Source organism: Microcaecilia unicolor, chromosome 6, assembly GCF_901765095.1.
Source record: "Microcaecilia unicolor chromosome 6, aMicUni1.1, whole genome shotgun sequence".
Taxonomy (NCBI): Eukaryota; Metazoa; Chordata; class Amphibia; order Gymnophiona; family Siphonopidae; genus Microcaecilia; species Microcaecilia unicolor.
This window is the reverse complement of record NC_044036.1, coordinates 63,905,252-63,925,590: the sequence shown is the minus strand read 5'-3', so window position 1 is coordinate 63,925,590 and position 20,339 is coordinate 63,905,252. Positions and strand designations below refer to the sequence as shown.

The 20,339-nt window shown below is 41.9% G+C and overlaps 1 protein-coding gene across 2 annotated transcripts in view; it reads left to right on the top strand.

The window, feature by feature from the left end:
* Nucleotides 1–20,339, top strand: part of COL24A1 (collagen type XXIV alpha 1 chain) — an 804,368-nt gene that overhangs the window by 280,774 nt on the left and 503,255 nt on the right. For both annotated transcript variants that reach the window (XM_030205800.1, XM_030205801.1), the window contains one exon: nucleotides 1,374–1,418. In XM_030205800.1, the coding sequence (XP_030061660.1) occupies nucleotides 1,374–1,418 (45 nt within the window). The remainder of the gene's footprint in view (nucleotides 1–1,373; nucleotides 1,419–20,339) is intronic.

Genomic DNA, 20,339 nt, shown 5'->3' with positions numbered 1-20,339 from the left:
TTCATCTGGAGACATAACTGCATATTGCGATATTCAGATATAGCGTTGTCACAGCACAATACTGGTGGCTTACACTTCTGCCACCAGTATTGTGCACTTACGCAGCTTGGTAAAAGGAGGCCCAAGATTTGTGTGTGCATTACGCATGTAAATGTTTTGCATACTAGCATAGGGATTCCAGAGCAGGAAGTCTGAACGCTTTGAAACTGTTTGGTTTACTCACGCCTTGAGACAGCTAATACATAGCGAAACTCTGGCCAAAGTCGGTGTGTTGGACCGATTACCTATATGTGATATCTTCTCTGCATTTGAAAATTGAAGTTAAGTTTGAAATTAGGTTATAATTTTCTTCACATTTTCCTGGATCCGTAGTCAGTTCTGTGAAGGTTTCGCATCTCTTGCACCATAAAATGAAAGGGTTTTTTATGCCGATGATGATAAGGAACCTATGATCTCTTCCAACCTGTGTCATTAAAGATAATTATTTGGGTTGGAGGTTGGGTGGATTTCAGAGGCTTTTTGCCTTTCATATTTTTGAAGCTTGATGCACTTCACAGAATTTTAATCTTTTTTAAGTACAATATTTGCCTTTATCATAGAGAGAAATCTTGTGTGATACCATTTGTACACTCTCTCTTCCTTGTTGGGTATATTACATACTAGCATATACATATGCACACATACACATGTATTTGCTAGCATGCCACCTAAGCTCTATTCTGCAAATATCCACTTAACTTCCATAGTATTTATTAGTAAGGGAGGTGTTCAAAGTGGCAGAGCATGGGTGGAACATAAGTGAGGCTCTCGCTTGCACATGTAATTTACAGAATATTGTAAGTTCCTCATGTCTCTGCTGCACTTACTTACAAATCACTTATTTAACTGGTCAAAAAAGTGACCAGGTTAGAAACATTTTCTGGGTAGTTTTCCAAATTTAGCGTATTTGCATGATGCTCAGCACTAATTAGTGAAATTTTAGACATGTTTCTCGGACTGCATACATAGCAAGCTTAATTCAAACTGCTCTGTTTTAGCAGTTGGAATTAGCCGAAAACTGTTACTTTCATCTGAATATGTGACTTAAGATACCGTGGTAAATTTATCCAGTTTTATCTATGCAGTGATTATTTTTAAATAAAATTGACCCCTATATATTATGTTAATGTCTAAGCTGAGGTACCAGTGTGGCTTGAACAAACTGATGTCACAAAGGGTTGCTGTTGATTAGTATTTTATGATGTATTAACTGCACTAAAAGATTTTGGACACAAGTTTACATGGTGTTCAAAAAAATCATTATGCAGGAATATTTAACCCATTTTATAAATATGGATGCTGTATCGCATATTTGATGGTGTCTTCTGTTTCAGGGCATTCCAGGACCTCCTGGAAGGAAAGGTTCTATGGGAAGGCAGGTATGCCAAAACAATAATATATCTTGCTAATAATTTTTAAAGTGTTCTGAAATGAGTCAGTGGTAAAAACAAGAAACTTGGTGAAGTGTAAATGGAACAATCAGAATCCAAGTTAGCCACTGCAATTGTAGATAACTAAATGCTGTCTCTGTATTGCCTTTATCAATCATCAGTTCCATTATGAGTCTCTGTTTTTAAAACGTCTCTAAAAAATAGGCCAAACTCCTGTGTTATGTTCCAGTCAGTTCTTTTGTGAAAATATTTGATTGCTACATATAAAATTGTTTTTTTTTCAAACCAGGCTATATATAATGTAGCCAATGTCACTCCCATTGCCACCTCATGAATTTGTTTGTACAATTCACCTACGTACCAAAAATAATTGTGTTTAATAACTAATTCTGCCAGTTGTAATACAAGTTCAGCAGGGATTCTAGGGGTGGGTGTGTGTGGATTAGGAATTGGTTATTGGTCAGAAAACAGAAGGGAGGGTTAAATGGCCATTTTTCTCAATGGAGGAGGGTGAATACTGGTGTGTCGCAAGGATCTGTACTGGGACCAGTGCTATTTAACATATTTATAAATGATCTGGAAAACGGAACGAGTGAGGTGATTAAATTTGCAGATGACACAAAACTATTCAAAGTTGTCAAAACACATGCAGATTATGAAAAATTGCAGGAAGATCTTAGGAAACTGGAAGTCTGGGCATCCAAATGGCAGATGAAATTTAGTGTGGACAAATGCAAAATGATGCACATTGAAAAGAATAATTTGAATCATAGTTACCTGATGCTAGGGACCACCCTAGGAGTCAGCACTCAAGAAAAAGATGTACGTGTCATTGTAGACAAAATGCTTAAATCTTCTGCCTATTGTGCCTTGGCGACTAAAAAAAGCAAAACAGGATGCTAGGAATTATTAGGAATGGATGGAAAATAAGGCCAAGAATATTATAATGCTTCTGCATCACTTTATGTTGCAACCTCACCTTTATTGCGTTCAGTTCTGGTCGCTGTGTTGCAAAAAAGGTATTGCAGAATTTTAAAAAAAGGGTCAAAGAAGAATGATCAAAATGATAAAGGGGATGGAACTCCTCTCATATGAGTAAAGGTTAAAGAGGTTAGGGCTCTTCAGTTTGGAAAAGAGACTGCTGAGTGCGGGATATGATTGAGGTCTACAAAATCCTGAGTGGTATAAAACAGGCAAAAGTGAATCAATTTTTTTTTTTACTCTTTCAAGAAGTACAAAGACTAGGGGGAAACTCAATGAACTTACATGGAAGTACTTTTAAATCAAATAGGAGGAGATATTTTTTCACTTAACGAATAGTTAAGCTCTGGAACTCGTTGCCAGAGGATGTGTTAACAGCGGTTAGCATACATGAGTTTAGAAAAGGTTTGGACAAGTTCCTGGAGGAAAAGTCCATAGTCTACTATTGAGATAGACTTAGGAGAAGTCACGGCTTGCGCTGGGATCAGTAACATGGTATGTTGCTACTATTTGGGTTTCTGCCAGGTACTTGTAACCAGGATTGGCCATTGATGGAGTTAGGATACTAGGCTAGGTGGACCATTGGTCTGATCCTGTATGGCTGTTCTTCTGTTCTTATCTTAATATTAAGTCTGGAGTAAGTTTTGCTGAGCTTATTAACATATATACTAATCCTGGTTGAATGGTTGCACGTAGTTGATGCCTGTTGGAGTTTTTATAAAATAGACACATCATATCCCCTGATCAAGTACAGTTAAATGGGAATTCTATTCAAGCTCATCCTGAAATATGATACTCAGTTGTGCTTCTGGACTCCTCTTTATTTTTTAAACCCCAGATTAATATGGGTATTAAAAATGCATTATACAAATTAACGATTTTACACTATTTAAAGCACTGTGTGAGCTGAATGATTTTCCAACAGTACTGCAGCAGATGGTTCTGACACCTGTGGATTATTGTAACAGTAGCTTCCTCTTTAAAAGCCTGTTTGCAAAAAATGTTGCAGCCTGCGTTGTTTGCCAGTTAGAAACATAGAAATATAGAAAATGATTGCACATAACGACCATTAGGCCTATCCAGTCAGCCCGTTAATACCATTCACTATATGTTCCTCACCCTTAGAGTTTCTAGTCCATCTACTGTCTCTTCCCACTCCCCTAGAGATCCTGTGAGTCTGTCCCATGTTGATACAGTCTTGGTCTCCACCACTGGGAGGCTACTCCATGTATCTACCATTTAGATTACTTCATCCCATGCCCCCTCTTTCCTCAGTTTCCTTTTGGTTGAAAGACTCTTTCCCTCAGTGCATTAATGTCATATGTAATTTACATTTCTGTAACATACCTCCCCTCTATCTTTAGGGTTGACAAGATCACCTGTGCACTTATCTGCTTCATCCTTTCTCCCAGAACCATGTATTCATGTTTGATATGTTGAGTGGGATACCTAGCAGTATCATTCATGCCAACATGAATGAGCAGCAATGGGTAATAGTAGGCTGGATGAGTCTGGGCAACCGTTCCATAAAAGTCAAAGTTGCTATGCCGATATCAGCCCATATCAGCCCTCTTCTGGTCACTTCACTGGCTCCCTATCCGTATACAATTCAAGCTCCTCTTTTTGACCTATAAGTGCATTCACTCTGCAGCCCCTCACTACCTCTCCACCCTCATCTCTCCCTACACTCCTTCCCAAGAACTCCGTTCACTAGGCAAATCTCTTCTAATTGCACCCTTCTCCTCCATCGCTAACTCCAGACTCTGTTCCTTTTATCTCGCCGCACCTTATGCCTGGAATAGACTTCCTGAGCCATTATGTCAAGCTTCATCCCTGGCCGCCTTCAAATCCGGGCTAAAGGCCTACTTGTTTGATGCTGCTTTTGATTCCTAACTTGTCACTTGCTCGTAACGTTTATCTTGTCTTCCTCTCTTCAATCCCTTTTCCCTATGTGTCCTGTCTGTCCTACCCTTATCCCTTATTTGTCCTGTCTGTCTGTCCTGACTTAGATTGTAAGCTCTTTTGGACAGGGACTGTCTTTTCTTCATGTTCAATTGTGAAGCGCTGCGTACGACTGGTAGCACTGTAGAAATGATTTGTAGTAGTAGTTTCAAATCTTGGCACAATGCCAACTTCAACTCTCCTGGGACATCATTTCTGGTTGACAGATGAGCAGCTCTATACCCCTCAGTAGGGATTCACCAACCACCACTAACCTTCTGTTCTTAGTGATCACTGATCCACCAACTCTGGGGGGGGGGGGGGGTTGAGATTTGGTTTCTTCTGCTTTCAGGGCCATATAGTGATTCTTCAGTTTGAGGGACATTTGAATGAAGCTGTTGATTCTGCAGGATCTGGTGATCTGTGTTCAATCATCCTCTTTCAGAACAGATTCTTCTCCCCCTCTCCTGGAGACCTTTGGTACCCAAAGAGGCATTTCATTGATGTACTTGTTACCACAGATGCTACAGATGTTGGAGGCTAAATTCAATGTTTGGTTGATTTTTAAAGCAGTTTGGACGTAGTCATATTTGGTGTTGACTGGTGATCTGTTTATTACCAACCTAGGAGAACACTAATTCTTTTTCCACTATTATGGCTTCCACCCTACACTAGAAAACCTTATTGAACACTATCTCGTATGGGCCCAATAGTTTAGAAATCATAACAGATATGCTTTTACATTCTTATTAAAAATAAATGTGCTTTCTTCAAGAGGTATTCGAGCCTTTTAATTGATGGTTCTTTACTGATGGTTGCTTTATTTATGTCACGTTTGACATGGCAGAAATCCTTGTGAACTGTCTTAATATGTATTGTGTTTATAATACCTGATTATTTTTGTTTTATATAACCTGCTGAGAATTGTTGTGAATATAACCTGCTGAGAATGGTTGCGATGGAGGGATATAAATTGTTTTAAATAAGTGTGTGATTTCATACCTTTGCCTCATTTTTGTTCCAATTTATACTGGTACTTTCAGATACAGATTTATTCCTTCCTCAGAGCAGGTGTAACTTTGAACGTTATTTGTCAGGGAGGTAATTTTATAAATGTAGGTACATCTTCCCTAGTTTAGTGGGTAGTTAAGACCTGTGGAAGCAGTCCCTTAAAGCTCCCTTTACTAAGCCTATATGTACTGTAAATTATAAATGAAATCCACAAGTACTTGGTCCACCTATCTGTACTGCTGTGTGAAAGTTTTAAGGGTATAATAGGAACCATGTTATCTAGTAGCAGCACTTTGTGGCTTTTAAGGACCATCTGAATTTGGCCTTTAATTTATAAATTTTTATTTAAAGTTTTATTTCAAAACAAATCAATTACACAAGTATCCACTTGTTTTAAGTAAAAATGGAAAGTAACAAGTATAAGAAATCATTCTCATATACAAGGCAACACTAGGCAAAAAAAATAAGAAGCAAAACTTAATAAGAAAACAATGGAATCCTCCTTAGACCACCTAAGACTGGGGGGAGTGGAGGAAAGACAAGGAGATTCTATACTAAAATTTAGCAGACATTCATTTATACCAAAGGCCTAGCATGAGTCAACCCCAGCTGACCTTAAAACTTCAACTTAGATCTTCTTCTCTGGGAAATGCGTGATATCAAGAAAGGTCCTCAACTGATCAGGACTAAAAAAAAACATTTTGTTTCACCAAATGTAACTAAATGTTGATATAGGTAGTATGACAGAAAAGATGCTCCAATATATTTAGTCGTCTGCCTCATGGGCAAGAAAGCTTTTCTTCTTTCTTGCATTGACTCTGCTACATTTGGAGAAATCCAGATTTTTTTGGCCACGGAACAAAGTCTGTGAATATCATCACTGAATTCAAATCTTGTTCAAAAACAAATGAGGTGTCCCTCTCAGAAGCTCTGATATTAATTCTTCCAAGATTGCTGACAAATTATTGAAGTCAATTCTTCCTTCATTAAATTGCTCACCTGGTTTATCTCCCGAAGTTTTAGTGGCATTTGGCACATAATAAATTTTATTCAAAGAAGGAATAGCTTCTGGAGTAAATTTAAGGATTTCAATCAAGTACTTTTTGAACAACTCTGCAGGCAGAATACCAGAGGGTGTAGGAAAGTTCAATATACAGAGATTCAGTTTCCTATTATAGTTCTCAAGTTGCTCTGTTTTCCTAAGCAGAAACATCTTATCCTTAACTGTTGTTATTTTGAATTCTTTAAGAGGGGAAAGGGAAGGGAAATGGGACTTGATATACTGCCTTTCTGTGGTATTTTGCAACTACATTCAAAGCGGTTTACATATATACAGGTACTTATTTTTTTGTACCTGGGGCAATGGAGGGTTAAGTGACTTGCCCACAGTCACAAGGAGCTGCAGTGGGAATCGAACCCAGTTCCCCAGGATCAAAGTCCGCTGCACTAACCACTAGGCTACTCTACCACTCCACTCTGCTCTAATATCTTCCTTTATTTGATGAATCTGGTTAGCACTCTCCACCTTTTTTATAAATGTATATAGGCACATCTTCCCTAGTTTAATGGTTAGTTATTATGACCTGTGGTTGCAGTCCCATAAAGCTCCCTTCACCAAGCCTATATGTACTGTAAATTATAGGTGAAATCCATGGGCTTTGCTAGTTCTTCCACTTTAGCAGTTAAGGTTTTTACCTCAGTCGTGGATTTTGCAACTATGTCCAAATGTTGAAGGCCCCTCCAAAAATACTCCAGAGTCACCACCATGGGGGTTGCCATATCTGCTCCGGCTCCCTCGATTACTCCAACAGCAGCAATCAGTCAGACACTACACCCTTGCTCACAGAGCCCATAACCACAACTTCCACTTTCTGAGCATCCGTCGGCTGTACCAATGAAGCTGCCAGACATGGTGGTGGGTTGGAATGCAGAAGCGATAGTGGAATGTCCAGCCCTATTGCAATGGACGCTCCTTCATACACCACCATAAATGGCTTAACATTCTGGATCTACATGCGGGGGTTTCAGCGGTGTATCAATTCACATGTGTTGAATTGGAGAGGATATTTGAGTCTGCAAGGGAATGGCTCTTACTACTTCCTTCTTCTTTGTGTGGCATCACTGCAAGTGGAAAAATCATAAAGGTAAAGTGAAGCTCAGCTCAACCAAATCTTTGCCTTGCGCTGACAGGGTCTTGTCGCCATCTTGCCATTCCCTGCATCAATTTATAATTTTTAAAGAACTTTTACTGCTATTGAAGTAGCTGTCAGCCAAGGTAAGCCAATATAAAATAACTGAAAGGTTCTGATTTTAAAGTTCTGAATACATGGCTGGTGTTGCACAGCTACCTCTCCCAACTCCAACCCAGATCAGAGCTATTGATGTCACCCCCGCCACACCTGCTCAGTTTTTTTTTTAATGTGTGCTGAGTTGCTGTTGTGTGACTTTGAGGACAGTGCTGCCTGATGGGCTCTCTCTTTATTTATTAATTTATTAGGATTTATTTACCGCCTTTTTGAAAGAATTCACTGAAGGTGGTGTACAGCAAGAACTCAAACGTAAGCTGTAGACAATTAAAGCAGTAAAAATATTCAAACAATACAAAGTATAGCATAGTATGTTACATTACAATGTCAACACAATAAAACATTTTAATAGACTGCATAGGATGTAAGCAAAGAGATAAGATAGAGTAACAGGAGTAAAAAAATAAGGGATTAATTTATAAAAACTTGCAAATGAGATCAGAAAGGTGCTTGAACATTATCTTAGCTAAGATAGGAGTGGATACACATATCCTGCTATAGTATGTGCTACCGGTGTCATTCCTTGTGTGTGTGTGAGACCAGCAAGTTAGTTACTTCTTCCATAAAAGGCCTGGTTGAAGAGCCAACTTTCACCTGCTTCCTGAAGTAGAGATGGTCTTGTTTTAAGCCAAGCCTTTCAGGGAGTGCATTCTACAGTGTGGGGGCTACTCCGGAGAAGGCTCGCTTGCTAGTATCACTCGTGTGATGTCCTTTGTAGAGGGTGTGTTTAGGGATACTCCTTGAGAGGACCTTAGTGACCTTGGAGGTGTGTAGACGGAGATCCTGTTCAAGTACTCTGGGCCATTTCCCTAGAGTTTTAAATGTGGCCCTTCACTGGTAGCCAGTGAAGTTTATGCAAAAATGGTGTGATGTGGTCACGTTGCTTACAACCTTCTATTAGTCTTGCTACAGCATTCTGAATCAGTTGGAACTGGTGCAGACCCTTTGTTGTCAGACCAGTGTAGAGTGGATTTCAGTTATCCAGTCTTGATGTTATCATGGCAGTTACAACTGAGACAAGGCTTGCCTTCTCAATGTAAGGAGGCAGGCAGCATAGTTGTCACTTAAGTACATAAGTACCTAAGCATCGCCATGCCGGAACAGACCAAGGGTCCATCGAGCCCAGCACCCTGTCTCCGATAGCGGCCAAAAGAACAAACAATTTGTCCCGCCCATCCCAGAAATAGTGGATTATTCCCACGTCCATTCAATAACATTCTATGGCCTTTTCCTCCAGGAAGCCGTCCAACCCTTTTTTAAAGTCCGCTAAGTCAACCGCCTTAACCACTTTTTCCGGCAACGAATGCCAGAGTCAACTACGCGTTGAGTGAAGAAACATTTCCTCCGATTCGTTTTAAATTTACTACACTGCAGCTTCATCACATGCCCTCTTGTCCTAGTATTTTGGGAAAGCGTAAACAGACGCTCCACATCGATCCATTCCATTCCACTCATTATCTTATAGACCTCTATCATATCTCCCCTCAGCCGCCTTTTCTCCAAGCTGAAGAGCCCCAGTCTCTTCAGCCTTTCCTCATAGGGAAGTCGTCCCATCCCCTGTATCATCTTTGTTGTCCTTCTCTGCACCTTTTCTAATTCCACTATATCTTTTTTGAGATGCGGCGGCCAGAATTGAACACAATACTCGAGGTGCGGTCGCACCATGGAGCGATACAACGGCAGAATAATATCCTCATTTTTGTTTTCCATCCCTTTCCTAATAATACCCAACATTCTATTTGCTTTCCTAGCTGCAGCAGCACATTGAGCAGAAGGTTTCAACGTATCATCAGCGACGACACCTAGATCCCTTTCTTGGTCCGTGACTCCTAACGCTGAACCCTGTATGACTTAGCTATAGTTTGGGTTCCTCTTTCCCACATGCATCACTTTGCACTTGTTCACATTAACTGTCATCTGCCATTTAGATGCCCAGTCTCCCAGTCTCGTTAGATCCTCTTGAAATTTTTCACAATCTTCCCGCGATTTGACGACTTTGAATAACTTTGTGTCATCAGCAAATTTGATTACCTCACTAGTTACCCCCATCTCTAGGTCATTTATGAATATGTTAAAAAGCAGAGGTCCCAGCACAGATCCCTGAAGGACCCCACTAACTACCCTTCTTTGACCTTTTAACCCTACTCTCTCTTTCCTATCTTTCAACCAGTTTTTAATTCACAGTAAGATACTACCTCCGATCCCATGTCCCTCTAATTTCCTCTGTAGTCTTTCATGAGGGACTTTATCAGATGCCTTCTGTAAATCTAGATACACAGTATCAACTGGCTCACCTTTGTCCACGTGCTTGTTTACCCGTTCAAAGAAATGCAACAGATTGGTGAGGCAAGACTTCCCTTCACTAAATCCATGTTGACTTTGTCCCATTAGTCCATGCTTTTGAATGTGCTCTGTAATTTTGTTCTTGATAATAGTCTGTACCACAAGTGAGAGAAGCTGCTCTTGAAGGTTGCTTGCAGTTGTGGGATCAGAGTAAGTGTTGAATCAAATAGTATTCCAAGGTTCCTGACTTGTGATTTGAGGGGGGAGTTCATATTTCCCAAAAGAGATTTTGATGTCTGGTATGTTCTCACTTGTGTTAAGGACCCATAGAAGCTTGGTTTTACTTATGTTTGGGCAAAGTTTGTTGTTTTTAGCCCATTTTAAGGTCCACTTGTAGTCACTATCATGGAACGGATAAATTGGTCCCGGTAAAATACATGAATACATTTTTAAGATTATTACTATTAACACCACACAGATTTATATTTCTGGGATTTATGAGATGTGTTTCAGGTGCTGGCTTGGAAGTAAGGCTTCTGCAGCTTCTAATAATTTCTGACATTTGTAAAATAAGTTAATGGAAAATAACTTGCCAAGTTAAAGTTATTCACTGCTTAGAATATAAATATTTCTGCAACTTGGCGCAAGTTATTTGCTACCCATAAATCACTGGGATTTACAGTGTGACTACAAGTACAGAAATTCATGCTGTGTTTTCAGATATCTACTATACTATCTTTTTTATTAGGAAGTACCATGTACACTCTGCAATTGGTCACTTGTGTAAACAGCTCAGGTTCTGCAGCTACGCTGAAATTATAAGAAGCTTAAAGGATAAGAATTAGGTGGTATTGAAGAATTTAAGGGCCCTGTTTACTAAGATGCGCTAGCGTTTTTAGTGCGTGCTAGCGCTAGAGACACCTATATATTCCTATGGGTGTTTCTAGCATTAGCGTGAGCTAAAAATGATAGCATGGCTTAGTATATGTGGCCCTAAGATTCTTATTTACGCATTTTAAATATTTTTAAAGTTAAGCATTTATTTTACGGCTAAAAAGCCTAGGACTTTTCAGCTTGGAGAAGAGATGGCTGAGGGGAGATATGAAAGAGATCTATAAAATGCTGAGTGGAGTGGAACAGGTAGACATGAATTGCTTGTTTACTCTTTCCAAAAATATAAGGACTAGGGGACATGTAATGAAGCTACTAAGTAGTAAATTTAAAGCAAATCGGAGAAAAATCAGAGAAAATAGTTCTTCACTCAGTGTGTAATTAAACTCTGGAATTTTTGCTAGAGAATGTGGTAAAAGCAATTCTCCACGGACAAGCATGCTGCTTGTTCTCACATGTGGGTCAACGTCCGCGTAGGCCCGGGAAACCTGCAATTTTGCCAGCAAAATATAAAAAAAACTTTTCCAGAGTCAGTGAGCTTCAGGCCTTGATAGTGCATGCACCTTATATCAAGTTTCATCACAACAGAGTAGTACTCCGCACGCACCCTAAGTTCCTGCCAAAGGTGGTGTCGGAGTTCTATCTGAACCAGTCAATTGTTTTGCCAACATTCTTTCCCCGTCCTCATACCCGCCCTGGCGAAAGCAGTTTGCATACCTTGGACTGCAAGAGAGCATTGGCCTTTTACGTGGAGCGGACAAAGCCCTTTAGACAGTCCGCCCAGTTGTTTGTCTCTTTTGATCCCAACAGGAGGGGAGTTGCCATCGGAAAACGCACAATCTCCAATTGGCAAGCAGATTGCATATCTTTCACTTATGCCCAAGATAGGCTGACTCTGGAGGGCCATGTCATGGCTCACAATGTTAGAGTCATGGCTGCATCAGTGGCTCACTTAAGGTCAGCCTCCATTGAGGAGATATGCAAGGCTGCAACGTGGTCATCAGTCCACACATTCACATCTCAGTACTGCCTTCAGCAGGATACCCGACGTGACAGTCGGTTTGGGCAGGTGGTGCTGCAGAATCTGTTTGGGGTTTAGAATCCAACTCTACCCTCCTAGACCCATTTTTGTTCTGTTCCAGGCTGCACTCTCAGTTAGATGTTTATGTTTTCAGGTCAATCTATGTTTAGTCCTTGCCGTTGCGAAGCCCAATTGACCGATGTTCATTGATTTGAGTGAGCCTGGTTGCTAGGTATACCCCACATGTGAGAACAAGCAGCCTGCTTGTCCTCGGAGAAAGCGAAGATACATACCTGTAGCAGGTATTCTCCGAGGACAGCAGGCTGATTGTTCTCACAAACCCGCCCACCTCCCCTTTGGAGTTGTTGTTTGTTGTTTATTTGCTTTGTGATTAAACTGAGTGGGAACGCTCACACGACGGGTGGGAAGAAAGCCATGCATGCGAGGTGCGTGCTGCATGCGCGCCAGAAGACTCTGGAAAAGTTTTTTTATATTTTGCTGGCAAAATTGCAGGTTTCTCGGGCCGTCGCGGATGTCGACCCACATGTGAGAACAATCAAGCCTGCTGTTTTCGGAGAATACCTGCTACAGGTATGTATCTTCGCTTTAGCTTAGCAGGGTTTAAAAAGGTTTAGACAACTTCCTAACAAAAAAAAAAGTCCATAAGCCATTATTAAGATGGACTTAGAAAAGTCCACTGCTTATTCCTGGGATAAGCAACATAAAATCTGTTTATACTCTTTTGGGATCTTGCCAGCTACTTGTGACCTGGATTGGCTACTATTAGAAACAGGATACCGGGCTTGATAGGCATTCAGTCTAACCCAGTATGGCAATCTTATGTTTATTTTCTTATTTGTATGAATGCACATTGGCTTGGTATGCTTTTCAGCTTCCTTTTAGTTTGAGACATGAGCTGAGGGTGATTTCTTTGTGGCCTTGTGTCTGAGCAGGAACCTTTATAATATAGAACATTTGGGCCAGATTCAGTAAATGATGCCCAAAATTAGATGCAATCATGATCCGCGCTAAGATAATATTCTGTAAAGAGTTCTCTGCGCAGAGTGCACTTTACAGAATAGTAGCTCGGCGTAAGCACTTATGCCTTCCAAAATCTGGTGTAGATGCTGATCCTCAAATGATGGCATTTGGGCACCCAAATCCCACACCTTGACCCTCCCATGCTCCTCCCATGGGCACACCCCCTTTTGAGTTGTACACTATAAGATTTAGGTGCATATGTTATAGAACAGTGTGGGATATACTGCCTATACCTGTTTGTATTGATAAGACCTGCATTATGAACCAAACTCAGACTAGGCTAGGAGCTATCTTTTTAGGACAATGCCGCTATGGCTTTTACAAAACTTCCTGCAGCACTGGACTGACATTCCAAGGAGCATCTGTGTTTTCTCTCTCTGGTGTGAAACCTACAGAGTGTAATTTACATTGACACTGGTATGTGGTAATCTTGTTGGAAACAGGATGCTGAGCTTGATGGACCTTCGGTCTGTCCCAGTAGGCAACACATGTACTTTGGAAGAAAGTTGGCAGACTGGAGATATGATAGAGACCAGGGGCGTAGCCAGCCTTCCGTGGGAGAGGGGTCCGAGCCCGGGGGGAGGGGGCACATTTTAGCCCTCCTCCCGGCGCCGCCCCCCCCCACCACCGACATTGCCGCCCCCCCTCCCGCCGCGAACCCGCCGCCGCTGCAGCCTACCTTTACTTTTGCTGGCGGGGGATCCCACTCCCCGCCAGCCGACGTCTTCTTCTTAGTCGCTTCCCGCTCTTCAATTTGTTTGCTGACGTCCTGCACGTTGTACGTGCAGGACGTCAGACTCAGAGAACAGAACTGTTCTCTGAGTCTGACGTCCTGCACGTATAATTACGTGCAGGACGTCAGCAAACAAATTGAAGTGCAGGAAGGACTGAGAAGACGTCGGCTGGCGGGGAATGGGATCCCCCGCCAGCAAAAGTAAAGGTAGGCGGCGGCGGGGGCGGGTTCGCCGGGAGGGGGGTCCTGGGGTGAATCTGCGGGGGCCCCGGCCCCCTCAGGCCCCACGTAGCTACGCCACTGATAGAGACAATTAAATACATCCATGGCATAAATGCACAAGAAGCGAGTCTTTCAGTTGAAAGGAAGCTCTGGAATGAGGGGACATTGGATGAAGCTAAAACATTTTAGTCTCAGGAGTAATCTGTGGCAATACTTCTTTACGAAAAGGATGATAGATGCATGGAACAATCCAGTGGAGGTGGTAGAGACAGATTGTATCTGAATTTAAGAAAGTGTGAGACAAGGTGGGTCTTTTAATAAGGAGTCAACACAAGAGGTGACAAACTAACTCCAAGCCTGGAAGATGATATGCAGAAGTCCTTTATTCAGTAGCAGTAGATGAATGACCCGCTATGGGTCTTTGTTTCAGTGGACGCAACTGCCTGCTTCAGGGGTCAACAAAGTAACTGTGAATGAAAGTAATATGACCATAAGAAGAAACATATAATAAATGTGTTAAATTTAAAAAATTATATATTATGAAATTAAAAAAAATTACATTACAATAAGAAACACTCTCATTAAAAACACACAAGAATAACTTGTATGAAGCTTGTAATTTAAGTGTAACCAATAATTTATTAAAATACAGTGGTAAATTATTAAGAGCACCCAATTTACAACAAATCCAATTTATAACAATCCTGAAATAGCAATGTGTTGGGGGATGACAGCATCAGGGGTAATAGTTAGAAACAGGTTTAAAAGCACAGTTCATAATACATTGCCTCAAGGGGCAGCCATAAATGGTCAAAATATTATGCTGCTGCCCTCCTGTTCATCTTCAACCTTTTGTGAATTTCTAATAAAATATTTTCAGTTGAAATGATGACAGCTAAGATGTTAGAAGGCTGTCATTAGACATTTCATTCATGGCTCATTATGGATTTATTGCAATTTAAGGGTTTAGAAAACTTCTCTTTTTCAAATAAATTCAGCACCACTATAGGAGTTGCTCTAGACAAATAGCAGATTATCCAAATCATTATAATGTGGTATATAAATACTACATTACCTAACATGGCAAGCTTCCTATCAGATTCCTTTTGGTTTAGATTATTTGAGGTAGACTGCATTACAAGGTGAAATTTGTTCTTGCCTGCTAATTTCCTTTCTCTGAGTCCTGCTAGTCTATTCCAGATAAATGGGTTGTATCACTTTACCAGCAGATGGCAGTAAGCCAAACTGAATTTCATAGAAAGCTTGCCATTTTTTAAATGTAGTATTTACATACCATATTATAATGATTTGTAAAAGTATCATCTGTTTTAAGTCTTGAAATTTATTATAAAAAGAGAATGTAGGGAGCATGAGAAGATATTAGATATAAATATATTTCCATTTTGCTGTTCCATAAGTAGCAATTTACTAGACGAAGCTATGCTATAGTTTATATGATTTTGGTTTCCTTGTTAACATTTAGTTCACTTTTAGCACTCATACCAAACGACTTGCAATCTGGCTGAAGTCACAGATTTATGGTGGGCACTGTGCCAGCTTTACTTCACAGCTCTTTCCAAGTCATCCCTGAATGGCAGCCTTTCCTGTTTTCTATTCCCTGGGGTCCTTTGCTTGTAGACAGAGAACCATGCTTAAGTTGTTGTCTACCTATAATGCAATCTTGTCCAACCTGCGGCCCACGGGCCAAAACCCAGCCCACTAACTTAATTTTTCTGGCCCACTGAAGCTCGGTAGTAACACAGATTCCTCCGATGAGATCCCTATTTCCCTGCTGCAACTCCTTGAACTGTTAACTTGAGCCGTGCAGCACTGGAAGTTTGGGTTGGTTCTGTGATTTCAAGTTTTTTGAGACTTGATACTGTGAGACCAACCCAAAGTTTTGGTGCCATGTGGCTCAAGGTCACAGAAGAGTCAGGGCAGGGAAGCAGGGATCTTGCTGGAGGACGTTGCAGCTGAAGCCAGGTGAGTCATGATGAGTCCAACTAAAATGAAAGAGGACTTCATTTTTTTCAGCTTTTTCTTCTTCTGCTACTTTATGCTCAACTGATTTAAAAATGAACCAAAGATGGGTGAAGGGGGGGGGGGGGGGGGGTTGAATATGAGAGAGAGAGAATGGATGAGTGCACAGGGACTCATGAGAGAGAGAGTGGGTGAAGGCAGGGGGCACATATGAGAGAGAGAATGGGTGAAGGCAAGGGGGCATATATGAGAGAGAGAGAGAGAGAGAATGGATGAAGGCAGGGGGCACATATGAGAGGGAAAGAATGAGTGAAGGCAGGGGGCCACATATGAGAGAGACAATGGGTGAAGGCAGGGGGGCACATGTGAGAGAGACAGAGAATAGGGGAAGGCAGGGGGCACATATGAGAGAGACAGAGAATGGGTGAAGGCAGTGGGGCACATATGAGAGAGAGAATGGGTGAAGGCAGTGGGGCACATATGAGAGACAGAGAATGGGTGAATGCAGTGGGGCACATGTGATTCTCAGAAAAAGAGCGTGAATGTGCTTTCGCACATGTGTTTTGCCCCTGATAGAAAAAAGTTGGACAACCCTGATCTAATGCAAAGATGGGCAAATTTTTGAGCCTGTGGGCTTGATTAGGGTCCTGATCTAGCCTAGGAGCAATGAATGTCCTTACTACTAATTTGCAGAGGGTTCCTTCCCTGGATGTCCTGAGTAGGAAGAGCAAGGAGAGTGAAGGAGGGAGTGTGAAGTCTAGTGGATTAGAAGCAAATTACTTCTTGACCTCCCTCACACCAGAGTTTGTTTATATCTTTTCTAGATTCTGACTTTAGACACAAGAACTTACTTTTCTTTTAAGTTCCTCCATTTTCTATCTTTGAATGCTGATTAAGTTAATTAATAGGGATTTATCTCTCACCAACTTTCGTGGGAGATTTTTCGTGAGAAAAATCAAGTTCAACATAGAATCAAAACGTTTATAACCTCCCTGGCCTAGTAAAAAAAAAAATATACGTATTCAGGACTTTTCGAAATAAAACAATAACTTTTTAGTGAACAAAGCTCAGAAGGAAGATTATTCCAATAATGAGCTGCAGCAAAAAAGAAAGATTTTGAGAAGGCAGCTTTAAACTGTACACCCTTAACTGAAGGAAGCTTTAACAATAAGCAGTGCTTTTTTTGTGCCGGTACGCGCCGGTACAGCGTACCGGCACCTTTTTTCCCTAGGGTTCCTGAGTTGCGTGCCTGCCGCCCGTCGAGATCCAGCGCTCCTGCCCCAGCTGCCCGCCCTCTTTGCTTTCCGACAGCCCTGCTTTCCGATCCAAACCTCTCCTCCCCCACCCCCCCGCGACGCGTTTCAATCTTTTATTTATTTTTTTTACTTGCAGTCACAGCGCCGGCGTTGTTGAGAGAACCAGGCTCGCCTCCTCATGCTTTCCTTCCCTTCGCTGTTCCGATTCACTGCCTCTCAGTGTCCCGCCTTCGCGGAAACAGGAAACACGTCACAGGAAGGCGGGACACTGAGAGGCAGCGAATCGGAACAGCGAAGGGAAGGAAAGCATGAGGAGGCGAGCCTGGTTCTCTCAACAACGCCGGCGCTGTGACTGCAAGTAAAAAAAATAAATAAAAGATTGAAACGCGTCGCGGGGGGGGGGGGGGGGGAGGAGGTTTGGACCGGAAAGCAGGGCTGTCGGGAAGCACAGAGGGCGGGCAGCTGGGGCAGGGGCGCTGGATCTCGACGTCGGGTGGGGAGAAGGTCTGGTGTGGGGGTTGGATGAATGGCAGACCCTGGGGATGGGAGAACAGGGCACATGCTGGGCGCTAGGGGTTGAGGAGAGAGAAGGGTATTTTGCTGGGGCTGGGAAAAGGGAGCTGATTTAGGGAGAAGAGTCTGACTCTGTGGCTGGGAGAAAAAGGGACCAAGGACAGACGCTGAGGTTTGGGGCTGAGGGTCTGATGCTGGGGCTGGAGAAGAAGGGGAGGGCAGGGAAGAGAAAATTGCTGGACATGAAGGAGAGGGTCAAGGGGAGGGGAGAGAGAGGATAATCAGTGGACATGGATGGCAGGGGAGGACAGGGGGCAGAGAAGAATGGGTCGCGGATGGCAGGGGAGGACGGAGCAGAGAAGAATGGCTGGTCACAGATGGCAGGGGAGGACAGGGGGCAGAGAAGAATGGCTGGTCACGGATGGCAGGGGAGGACGGAGCACAGAAGAATGGCTGGTCACGGAGGACAGGGGACAGAGAAGAATGGCTGGTCATGGATGGCAGGGGAGGACGGGACAGAGGAGAATGGCTGGTCATGGATGGCAGGGGAGGACAGAGGAGAATCGCTGGACATGGGAGGGGAGAGAGGAGACATGCTGGCCATGGATGGAGAGGAGAGCAGGAGATAGAGGAGAATTGCTGGACATGGATGGATGGAGGGGTTGGCGGGGAGAGAGGAGAAATGCACTTGAATGGAGGAGAGGGGAGAGAGAATTATTTCTTTATATGGATACAGGGGAGGGAAGAGAGAGGAGAAATGCTGGACATGGATGGAGCGGAGGAAAGAAAAAAAGATGGAGATGAGGGAAAGAAACGAGAGGAGAAAAACTGCACTTGGATGGAGAAAATAGGCAAAAGCTGGATCCATGTTGTACCTCCTCCAGTCAATTCCGCAGAGGAGGATCCAGCTTTTACTTATGGATGTAGGGCAAGAAATGAAGAAGAGGAAAGGAAAGAAATAAATGGAAAGGAAGCTCTAGAAATGGAGTTAAGAGAACAGATAGAGAGCAGCAGAATCAGAGGCTGGGACCAATATGGATAGAAAAACAAAGTCACCAGACAACAAAGGTAGAAAAAATCATTTTATTTTCATTTTAGTGTTTACATCTGTTGTCTTATTTTGCACTGGGTATACTGGAGCTGTAGCAGCTTACAGAAATTATTTATAATGAAAAAAATCATGTTATTTTTTTCTCCTATACTAGTATATTTTCAATGATGTCTGTTTATATGCGCCATGGCTGCTATAAGGGGTGTGGCCAATGTGGGTGTGGCTATCATAGGGGTGGAGCCATATGTGGTGACCCCGCCCACAATGAGTACCGGCACCTTTTTTTCTACAAAAAAAGCACTGACAATAAGTAAGTGCATCACCTAGAAGTTGTCCTAGATTTTAACAGGGAGGTAGGTGTCTTTAGGACTAGTGCCGTCTAGAAACTTACCCCCCTGTTTACAAAGCCACATGGCAATGCTGACACAGCAGTGTGAGCATTAGTGTGCCGGCAGTTGCTAGCACAGCTTTGTAAGCAAGGGGGTTAAACACTAAACTAAATACTTTAAAAACAATTTGAGCCTATACAATCAGTGTAGGGCATTCAATAAAGGAGTTATATGATCCAACCGAGTTTTCTGGAATATCAGTCATGCAGCTGAATTTTGAATCATCTGAATTGAGAGTTGCTTAGAAGACAGACCCAGGTAGAAAGAATTCTCATAATCCAATAATGATAAAATAGTTAATTGCACAATAATCCTAAAGTAGTGATGTGTTTATTTCTGCATTCTTGTATCCCACTTATCCAAAAACAAGTTTTGGTTCAAAGTGGCTTACAATTTACATTTTAGTGGAGTTACAGTAGTGTTGTGCAATGTGGAGGAGTGGCCTAGTGGTTGGGGTGGTGGACTTTGGTCCTGGGGAACTGAGGAACCCCCATGTAAGCCGCATTGAGCCTGCGGGGTACAACTGTAACAAAAATAAAAATAAAAAAATCTATAGCTTGTGTGGTTACTCATAAGAGTTGTTGAAGAGATAGATTTGAAGAGGAACAAGTAGTAGTAGCTTTTGTGTTCAGCTGTAGAGTTTTGGTAATATGTATTCATATAGTGTTTGAAGAGGTAGATTTGAAAGGAAGATGATGATATCTTTGTGATTAGCTGTAGAATTTTTTGAAGAGGTAGGTTTTCATTTCTTTTCTGAATTGGAGGAGATTTGTGATGCTTCTTATGGTTTTTGGTTTCAAGTTCCACCATTTGGAACCCAGGTAGCTAAATCCTGCAATGCAGATAGTTTTGTAGCTGGTGTTTTTGGGTAAATGTAGGAGTAGGTAGTTTTTGTTTTCAGGGTTGGCATTTCTTGAGGATAGTTCAGTCGTGTTAAGCATATATTCAGGTGCTATTCTGAATAGTATCTTGAAGATAAGAGTGCTCACTTTGAAAAATATTCTTGCCTTGATTGGTAACCAATGTAGTGCTGCAAGCAGTGGGGTTGCTCTTTCATATTTTGATTTCTTGAAACAGTCTTGCTGCTGTGTTTTGGACTGTTTGCAGCAATTTTAGTGTGTTTTCCTTCACCCTACGTATGCTGCATTGCAGTAGTCTAGTTGTGATAGTATCGTTGATTGGACCAGTATCCAGAAAGACTGTCTAGGGAAATAGTCTCTTATTCTTTTTGGTTTCTATAGTGTTCTGAAGCACTTTGATGTTACAGCTGATATTTGATGGTCCAGTATT